The sequence below is a fragment of the Mustelus asterias genome, chromosome 2, assembly GCF_964213995.1.
Source record: "Mustelus asterias chromosome 2, sMusAst1.hap1.1, whole genome shotgun sequence".
Classification (NCBI taxonomy): Eukaryota; Metazoa; Chordata; class Chondrichthyes; order Carcharhiniformes; family Triakidae; genus Mustelus; species Mustelus asterias.
Window position 1 is genome coordinate 102,040,708 of NC_135802.1, and position 11,061 is coordinate 102,051,768.

The 11,061-nt window shown below is 41.6% G+C and overlaps 1 protein-coding gene across 4 annotated transcripts in view; it reads right to left on the reverse strand.

Annotated features, from left to right (window-relative positions):
• The window catches only part of LOC144510123 (sodium bicarbonate cotransporter 3-like), a 172,477-nt gene extending 165,906 nt beyond the window's left edge, over positions 1-6,571 (reverse strand). For all 4 annotated transcript variants that reach the window (XM_078239486.1, XM_078239502.1, XM_078239493.1 and 1 more), the window contains exon 1: positions 6,443-6,571. In XM_078239486.1, the coding sequence (XP_078095612.1) occupies positions 6,443-6,487 (45 nt within the window). In that variant the 5' untranslated portion in view covers positions 6,488-6,571. The remainder of the gene's footprint in view (positions 1-6,442) is intronic.
• Positions 6,572-11,061: the final 4,490 nt, after the last annotated feature.

Here is an 11,061-nt window from a genome sequence, read left to right on the forward strand (position 1 = left end):
ATAAAAAGATACCTTTCTTCATGAAAGAGCGATGCTGGTTTTACACCACAGCATGAAATGAACTTGGTATTATTCAGAATGGTACCGAATATAATGGTCAGAACAGATTGAGTTTGATTTGCAAATCAACCTTCTATTACTCAATTTTCAAAATCGGTCAAAATTAGCCTATACATTTCAAAATTTATATAGCCTGAAAAGCAGCAAAATTTGACTTTACATAACGAAGCATCTCAACTCTAACTAAACAGCCCAAGGACATTTAAAATTAAATGTCTTGATTAATCTCCCAGGTAATTCTATTAGTTGGTCAGCTCAGGCAGGTTATCTACACATGCTGCTTTCCACACAGGTAGGAATCTTTAAAACAGTTTTATTAACCACTCTCACCACAAATCCCCGACATTGTTCCAATTGGTAATTCAGGATGACTTCTGTTTAACCACAAATGGAATTAAAAATTCTCTTTTGCTTTTAATGGACTAAAATGTACGTTATTTCACATAGGTGACAACACTATTCATGTGGCAGAATGATTGAGGGAAATAACATAATGATCCTCTTCTCCATGCTTGCAAATGCTCAATGATGCTCTCAGTTTAACAATAATTGTATCAATGTTAAATATATGTCAGTACCATGTTTTTATTTTTATGTAAATAACTTTGTTGCGGGTTTCTATTTTAGAAGCCAATTCATGATTCAATTTCTGTTGAATTGAAGTGTTGTGTTCAATGGAGAAGATACCCAACAAACATCCACAACATAAATCTGTGTGTATCGTAGCTTACACAGTTCATGCATCTCTACTCTGACTCTACTGACTTTTATCTTGAAAGTCAGGTAGTGGCCTGGTTTCTTCCTAGCTTCCATACTTCAGGTCAAAACATCAGTAAATATTTATAAACATGCATCACCACCTGACGGGGCAAAAGCAACATTTCATAAAATTATGTCAATATATGCATATTAAAGTGAATAATTCTAATCCTGAGCAATAGTTTGGCTTTCAATTTTAAACACAAAATATTACAACACGTATAGAAAATACATCATGCATCAGCTATAAAGTTAAAATGTGTTTTTACTTGGCTAACACACTTTCTTTGCAGGGTAGGCAAGGTATGACAGCTATAACAATAAATTGTCTTCCAAACAACATGCATATTCCAGTGTTGTGGAATTCATTGTGCAATGTAAAGGAGATTTTCAGGGACCCAAGGAAGTAGAATAGAACGGTTTCTTCAAGTAAAAAAAAAAGACTTGCAATTGCATAGGGATAAAAGCGAATTTTTGCGGATGCTGGAGTCTGAAACCAAAAGAGAAAATGCTGGAAAATCTCAGCAGGTCTGACAAAGCTTTGACAAAGGGTCATCTGGACTCGAAACATCAGCTCTTTTCTCTCCTTACAGATGCTGCCAGGCCTGCTTCGATTTTCCAGCATTTTCTCTTTTGGTTGCAATTACATATCGTCTTTCATGACCACCTTATATCCAAGCGCAAAACAGCCAATGAAGTACTTCTCGGAAACATAGTCACTGTCCTAGCATTGAAAATGGGTCAGCCAATTTGAGTACAGCAAACTTCCAGAAACAACAAGAAGATAATGATCAGATAATCTGCTTATGTGATGCTGATTGGAAGATAAATACTGACCTGAACACCTGGGATAACTTCCTAACTTTTCACTGAAAGAGTGCCATAAGATCTTTTACGTCCACCGGAGGGGACATACAGGACCTTGGTTTAAATACTTGAAAGAAAGCACCCAAGTGTAGCAGTCCCTCAGTACTGCACTGCAGCATCAACTGAGAGTTTGTGTTCAAGTCTTGAAGTGGAAATTGAACCCACAACCTTCTGCTCAGAGGCAAGTGTGTTGCCAATTAAACTATTTACAAAAAACAAAGACACCCATGAACTGAACACACTAGAAATAGATGCCTGTTTTTTTTATTTTCTCCTCAAACTAGACTTAATTACAGAAGGGCAACATGCAGCTATTACGATAACTGTAAAACATCAGGCACTGTAACAAAATTAGAGCTGAAATGAAAGCTTTATTTACCTTCAGTTGATTCCAAATGGCCATACAGCAAAAAGGTTTTAAAAACATTGCATGACTGAATTCACTACATCAACAGTTGCATTAATATTGTGTACATCCATACTCGACTGGATTCTAAAGATTGTCACGCAACTCTAAAGCCATTCTAAGCTACTGGAACATTGGAACAGTATACCAACAGTAGAAAAAATTCTCCAAAGATGCATGATGCCCACAGAGCCACAAATTGGTGAAACCAAAGAAACTGACCTAACTTGTCACCAAGCAAGCCATAATGTCATATTAATGTCAGATCTGATCAAGCTCAATTAGCTGTGCTCTACCAAACACTGCAGAGATAATAATTATGCCAGTTACCACCTCACCACTGCCCAGTAATTGCTGGTCAAATATCCATGCCTCAAACCATCTAAAACTGTATCCAAAATAAAAATCAAAGAACAATTAAACTGTAAGTGACAGACTCAGTGCTATTCACAGATACTGTTCACAACACACAGGTTTAATCTGTTTTCAAAGACTGGGGCTGACGGTAACAAGCAAATCTTTGATTAAATGCTGGGTTGGGAAAGACTATACATTAAAAAACTAGGCCTATTAAAATAGAATATTTATTCTGATTTGGGCATACAGGTTCTTAATTCGTTCATACAGGATCTCTCATCATTTCAATATACAAGTTTACTGCACTTCAAACAGCAAATAACTTCAAAAAAGCCTCAGCTTGTTTTGTCATTAACTTGTGGATGCAGTAAAAGCGATCAAGCTTCTAACACAATAAACAATTCATTCACTACAACAATCATTACGTTCATTTCTACAGTTGTTTTTGAAATCCTGCCAGCAAAAATATTCCCTATGGAAGTCTGTCACATTTCAGGCACTTGGCCTTTTCGTTCATTTACTTTCTCCAAGTGAAAAGACTTAGCCGGCAAAAAAAGAAATCGCAAAATGCACCACTAGCATTCCACACAAGCATAGTTTTGGATGCATCTGAGAGATTAGAGAACCACCTAAATTTGGAGTTGCAGATACACACACAAAAATTTCCTTCTTTTCCAAGACTAGCACTCACCAGCCAACCTCGTAAGAACAGGACATGGCGCTCAACTCATCGATCGACAGTTCCGATACGCCACAGTGAAAAACCGCACAGACCTCCTCAGGAGACAAACATGGAACACAGCGAACAGAGTACCCTTCGTCATCCAGTACTTCCCCAGAACGGAGAAGCTACGACATCTTCTCCGGAGCCTTCAATATGTCATCGATGGAGAAGAACATCTCGCCAAGGCCATCCCCACACCCCCACCACTTGCCTTCAAACAACCGCACAACCTCAAACAGACCATTGTCCGCAGCAAACTATCCAGCCTTCAGGAGAACAGTGACCACGACATCACACAACCCTGCCACAGCAACCTCTGCAAGACGTGCCGGATTATCAACACCACCATCTCACGTGAGAACACCATCCACCAGGTACACGGTACATATCTTGCGACTCGGCCAACATGGTCTACCTGATATGCTACAGGAAAGGATGTCCCGAGGTATGGTACATTGGCGAGACCATGCAAACGCTACAATAACGGATGAATGGACACCGCTCGACAATCATCAGGCAGGAGTGTTCCCTTCCTATCAGGGAACACTTCAGCAGTCAAGGGCATTTAGCCTCTGATCTTTGGGCAAGTGTTCTCCAAGGTGGCCTTCAAGACACACGGCAACGCTGAATCGCCAAACAGAAACTGATAGCCAAGTTCCGCACACAAGGACAGCCTCAACCAGGATCTTGGGTTCATGTCACACTATCTGTAACCCCCACGACTTGCCTGAGCTTGCAAAATCTCACTAACAGTCCTGGCTTGAGACAATTCACACCCTCTTTAACCTGTGCTTAACCCTCTCTCCACTCACATTGTCTGCGTCTGTAAAGACTTGATTACCTGTAAAGACTCGCATTCCAACCATTATCTTGTAATTGAGTTTGTGTTTATATAGCCGTTTGTGAAACGAATCCTGCACTCACCTGATGAAGGAGCAGCACTCCGAAAGCTCATGCTACAAATAAAACTGTCGGACTTTAACCTGGTATTGTGAGACTATTTACAGTGCTGAAAAAGACCTAGAAGTACTAACCTAGTTCAATCCTTATGAGAGAAACAAAATTAAGTAAATCTCACAAGTGGTAATTATGACTGAAGGGAAGTCCAAAATTTTATTTTTTTCTAAGAACCTCAAGACTCTGAGGTTGCATTTTCAATAAAACAAGACTGTCGGAAGAGCACACAAGACAATTTTTTCTGAGATCAGAAGGAACAACTTGTATTTATAAAGCACCTTTAAGGTAATTAAACATCTCAATGTACTTCACAGGAGATTTATAAAACAAAGTATGACACAAAGGAATGCAAGGAGATATTAGAGAAGGTGACAGGGCAGCACTGCTGCCTCAGTGCCAGGGACCTGGGTTTGCTTCCCAGCTTGAGTGGCTGTGCGGAGTCTGCATGTTCTCCCCGTGTCTGCGTGGGTCTCCTCTGGGTGCATTGGCCATGCTCAATTCTCCCTCAGTGTACCTGAACAGGCGCCAGAGTGTAGCAACTAGGGGAATTTCACAGTAACTTAATTGCGTTGTTAATGTAAGCCTCCTTGTGAAACTAGTAAATAAACTTTAAACAAAAGCTTGATCAAAGAGGTCAATTTTAAGGAATGCCTTGAAAGAGGAAAGCGAGGCAGAGACAGAGGGAGGGATTTCCAAAACTTGGGCTAAAGCAACTTAAAAGCTTTCTGAAAAGTGTACGGTAATAGCAGCAAAAATGCTCGAGAAGAAATTAATGGAGGCAAGTGCACGGAGGCAGTAAATTCATCTGAAACGTTTTCTTGTATCCTATCAGGAGTACACAACAGGTAGCAGAACTTGCCAGTTGTAAATCAAGGACTTGCAATAACTTGCTTTAAAAGAAATTGAAAATTACCATGAGAAAAAGTAAAGGCATTAAAAAAAACTCAAGTTCCTTGTCAACATCCTCAAAAGCAACAATGTGGGATTTCCGCTTGGTGTTGGAAGGGAGAAACTAGAGCTTAGAGCAAGGCATGAAAGAGATTATAGCTGCTGATCAGATGTCACAGGAACAAAAAGCTGATTTTGAAAATGAAAATCTCTTATGGAATAGATCAAATTTTAATGCTTCAGCCAATCCACTAAAACTTTTGAGTAATGAGTACTTAAGTGCAAGTATATGAATAGAATTAGTCATGGATAAAACAGAACATGATGGGATAGAATTTTGGGTAAACTGTAAATTTAAAAGTCTGAAAATAAGAAAATAACTACTCCGCAGGTTCAGCAGTCCTAAAGGAACCAAATGCTGAAAGTTCAATGTCACAACTCATGCTGATAACTTAAGTACAGCACAAATATTAGAAAGGTATTTATTGGCTATCTCCAAAGTCTAGAAATTCATACAAATCAGACTTTTATAGGAATTCATTACTGTAACTGATTTGAGAAATACGACTTAAAAACAGAGAAACTTGGACATTAGGCACATGTTGTGCACTGGTTCAGTGACCTCTTGTGCACTTCCAGCTCAGTTGTATAAACAAGGACCAACACAGCATCACCTCCAATAGGAAATGAATCCAGCCCACCTGACCCTGGGCACAGACAGGCAGGAATTTTACCATCTGGCCTACACATCAGAACTGCAAGCGATAAGGGCAATTCACCAGCTGAACTGTCTTCTCAAGCGGTGACAAAAATAACGGGTTGAAAACCACTACATGTATAGAATAAACTTGTGAGTTGACTCCGGGAGGTGGCTGTCGGACTCCCCATCACTTTGACAGGATGGATGGAGGTGTCTGGGGAGCGGCGCCCCACACACACACACACACACACACGAGGGGAGAAGAGACCCTCAGCGAGATGGGTAAGGCGGGGCGGGGGAGTTCCATCCAACCCTCAGAGCCAACCTCGTTGTTCCGTTTCGGGGAACACGCTGTGTTTATATTCAAACAGATCGGCAGCAGGAGTGAGAGACAAGCGAAGCTGAGTGGAGAAGGGCCCCGGACCGCAGGGTCGCCATCGACCCGAGTCGAACTGAAAACGGAACTGAGAGAGGAAAGGCGCCGGTCGGCTGCAACCACTCCCCGTGTAACAGACAAAGGAGCGGGGAGCCGCCATCGATGCGAGCCCCCGACCCGCTTCAATCACAACGGCCGTTGCCGAGCGGATACCGGGAAAGCGGCAGGGATGGAGCCGGTCCTCGGGCTCCAAACCCAGCTACCGCCGGCACCATGGAAACGGCCATCCTCACTCACTCCCCGCTGCCACAGTCACTGCCCACACTCGCCCTCGCCCGGCGGCCTCACCATGGTCAGCAAAGGTCTCATCTGCTCTCCCCGATCCTCCTCCATGATCGCCTCGCGCTCCTCCGGTCGGTTAGACCGAGCCACTGATGTCACTCCGCTCCACCGTCACCGGCACAGGCCGTCACCCTGATTGACAGGCCGACTGTCCAATCAACCGCGTGCTGCTCTAATTGACGGCTGAGACAGCAAATCAGACACCATCCCCTTCAGGCGGGTACCGCCTTAGACCGCCCATTCCGCGCTGTGATTGACGGTGCGGATTCACCAATCATGAGCAGCAGCGTTGTGAGTGACGTACTAAATCACCAATCACATACGGAGCTCCCTGATTGACAGTGGAATCGACCTATCATGTTTCTAATCTTCAGGAAGGCGGGCTTTGGTTTGGTGATGTCATGGCAGGCAGGTAGGGCGGGAGTTGGTGATGATTGGAGGCGACCGCTCAAACTGAGTGCTTCTTACTGTCTGTCAGATGTCCAGTCAGTTCCACGTGAACATCTTTGAACTCAGTTCCCTTTATTCTTACTTTAAAAGTTTGTGAAATCTGTAATTTTTGTACAATTTCTGGAAATCACTGACTCAGTGATCCCATGGATTCTGACCATGGTGGCACAGTGGTTTAGCACTGCTGCCTCTCAGCGCCAGGGACCCGGGTTCAATTCCGGCCTCCAGTGTCGGCGTGGGTTTCCTACGGGGGTGCTTCGATTTGTTCCCAAAATTCAAAGATGTGCCGGTTAGGTGGATTGGCCATGATGTGTAGGTTAGGGGGATTTGTGGGGTAAATACGTGGGGTTACGGGACTAGGGTGGGATGCTCTTGGCGAGTCAGTGCAGACTCGATGGGCCGAATGGCCGCCTCGTGCGCTGTCTGACTGCTCTGATTTTGCAACGTTAACTCATTTTTCCCACAGTTGTTGTAATGATTATCAGCAGGATGTTCTGGCACCCTGGTCAAATTGTTTAATTTACATGGATAACATGATGTAAGATTATAACTTTCTCTTAATTAGACATGTGTAAATTATTATATCAGTGATGGAGATGTCTCCTTATCACTCTAAAAATGAAAATAATCATAACCCTTGTAGTGCCAATTTGTTTGATCCTGTAATGTCCCCAACTCTTACCACAGCCAGTCTTCCATCACCCTTTATTTACAATGTGCTCAGGGCCTACAGTGTACAGTTCAGCCTCAAAGTCTTTCGACACTGGCCTGAGTAGAACTGGCTGGTTTTAAATGCCCCGCTGCTCCTTCATTATTGGATGCGCCTCCACTCGCCTAATAAGGCCCATGAGGAGATCTATTGATGATCCCCCATGGATATCATAAAAGAAATTAAATGGCTTTAGCCCCATTTCAGGAACAGATTACTCCAGAACATTTCAGAGAGCACGTCAAATGTGTACTCTGCAAAAACAAAGAGACTATTAAGTATTCACATATCAAGGACTTTTTGAACTATATTGCATCTCTGCCAAGTTCTGATGTATGTTATAACCTATCTGGGTCATTTATTGTAATTACAAGACTGTGTGTACCGTGATCAGTAAGGTAAATCAATAACATCATCCATCATAGACAAAAAATATATATTTATTCTCACACTGCATTACACAGAACAAAAGGTCAAATCATATTATGATTCAACCTTATTTGACCACAATTGCACTCAAGTATTCAAATACAAACTAGGCACTAACTTTATCCCACTTCATAATCTAAATATTTGGGTTCAGTTGTTTATCACCACACTTCCTGATATAGTTTAGACATTAAAGATTCATAAGTAAAGAATGTTCAATGTACTTCCTGCAATCTTATATATCAGTATTCATTGCTCATGGTATGCACTTATCTGCAAGATCAAACAGACTAGATGACAGCTTTGCTGTATATCTTCATTTTGTCTACAAAAGTGACTCCAAGCTCCCTGTGATTTGCCAGCTAAGTTCTCCATCCCACCTCAGTCCCTGCATCTTTGGTCTTCCACAACAATCTATTAAAACTCAAGGGAATACGGCACAATATTTTCTCCACCTTGTAGCTTTCTGGCTGTAATATTGATTTTAATAACTTGAGATCTTAACTGTAGTTCCCATTTTGTTTCTAGCAGTAAATACTGGCAATGTGGGGTGGGTTTGTTGACAATTATTAGGGCAATAAGATGGATGGATATGGTGCTTAAGGTGGGCAGTTTTTGTCAGAACACTATGCTGGCAAGGTGAGCTGCAGCTTTGATATTAACCTGATATTTCCTTCTACGAGGACCACTGTAATCTGCTTCTTGGCCTTTTGGCTAAGATCAAGCATTAGATCAAGCCCAAGGTCGGGTGCAATGCCTTATCTTGTCAGCTTGGACCTTGCGTGTCTCTTGTGGAGATCCTGAATTGGATTCAGTTGACATTTGAATCTGATTTTTAAAGCAAGCAGGGGGATAGATGGATTTGGGTCTGCCCAGTCCACTCTGAGCATTGGCTTTGTGACTTTAAGAATGGATTAATTTTTTTTCAAACCTCCTCCATTTTGCTAGTTTTTGATGCTTCCCTTTCTACCTGCCTATCGTCCAGTTCTGATGAAGCTCTCACATTTGAAGCACTAACTTGTCTACTCTCAACACGGATACTGTCTGATCTGCATTTCTTGTTGTTTCATGTAAAAAAATTGTTCCGTTTTTCCACCTTGTGTCTTCATAGCCTCTTTCATAATTGTTTGAATCTACTGACGTTATTAATGATACAAGGAAACAAAAAAACACATTCCAGACATATATCTCACTACAAGGAAAAACTTCTCAGTCAATGGGAGTTGTCCCTCTTTGAACTGCCAACTTCACTTTTTCTCGCCTTTTTCCATTTAACCAATTACACATAGGTTCGGTCTACCTGAACTTCCTCCTCTTGTTGCTGTTAAGCTCAAATTTCAACATTGTATATGCTCATTGTTCCTATATATTTAATATCTTTATACCTACTGGTTTTAATGTGCAGCAGATCACAGTAAATTGACCTGGCGGGGACTGCAGGGCTCCTCCGGAGCTGCCCAGGCAATGGAAGTGTTGCTTATGCACCCCTATGGTCTCCTCAATTACAGTTAGTTTGGTAGCACGGCTTTTGTTGCACACCCTAGTCATGAGTCAAGTGGGCAGCAGATAGACCTTGTTGCCCTGTAGTTAACCCCTAGTTTGTAGTGATTGTTCAAATGCAGATGGCACGTTCTGCCACAGAAGGAAGGCATCATAACTGCTTCCAGGATATTGGTCATTGACCAGCAAGATGTGCTGTATATTGAGGGAACAGAACCTCTTCCAGTTTCAGTACATCTCAAAAGATGACATGCGAAACTATCTGTATGCTGTCATGGGAAAGACTATAGTCCAGACAAAGTTGTGTGTTTACTCTGCCTGTTTCTGTCTGGAAAGAAAGAATGAAACACATTCAGTCTTTTTCACATAGAGCCTTAAAGACCTCCTTTATCCTGGGGAAAGTGTTTACATTGCTTCCCCCAAATGGTATCTTTGTGAATGTGATAAGAGAGTCTCCTCTGCTGAGGTTGTTTTAGTTTCTCCTTTAATCCTGTTCTCATTCTTATGCTTCTTTCCTGTCTTCTCCCACCCATCATCAACTATACTTCTGAGCACAAAAAGAATGTGAGCTGGATGCATGGAAACAAGAACTGCTGCAATCCTTTTAGCGTTTATAATCCCAGAAGCTATCGCCTCTCATTTAATCTCCAGCACTTCAATTTTATAGCTTCTTCTGTGTTCTGCAGAGAATGACATTTGTACATCCCTTATTTTTCAAGTATGTAAAGTAAGGATTGCCTTGGTCTGAGGGCTCACAAGGAGTTATGTTCGTGACCGCCAACTCCCTAACATCCACTCCCAAATTTCTCCTGATCTGCTAAAATCAACTTTGTACTAACAACATTTGGGAAAACCAAGTCTTACTATACTATACTTACAATACTATGTCCAGTTTCAAAAGCTCAAATCTCTCATTTCCCACAAATCCAAACAACAAGAAACAAGTCTTAATTATGGCTTAATACAAAGTGCTCTCAATTTAGGAGTTGACTTTGGTCCAATGAGCAGTCTACTGACTTTGGGCAGAAGCAGAGTCTGATAACAGCATTACTACTAAGAAATAATACCAACCATGGTTGAATAATAAGGATTGGTTTTCTCTCATGCATATCTATATAGTAATTCATTTGAGATTTGACCATAGTTTTTTGTTTACTACATATGTTGCAGGATATTTGGATGAGGAGTTAATCATTGCTGCTACTTATAATATCTAAGTAGTTATTCTTAATCTGAGAAGACCGCACACCATATTTTACACTGTGTAAGTGTGACTGCATTACACAGATGAAATAGGAAAAGTGATCAACTGCTTTTAGGAAGCTGCAAATTAATTTTCACAATTTTGAAAGTGTTGTGGACTGACAGGTCAGCTGGCATTCATCTTCCTGAGATTTGGATTCCTGCCTGCTGCAGGCCTCAGAAATCATCTACCCTTGAAGTCCTCCCTTTCCTTCGATTTCTGACATGGATCCAAGTATCTGTATCCTTAACAGTAAATTCAATTGTCTCACCCCAGTCTCAAAGGTTTCCTGGC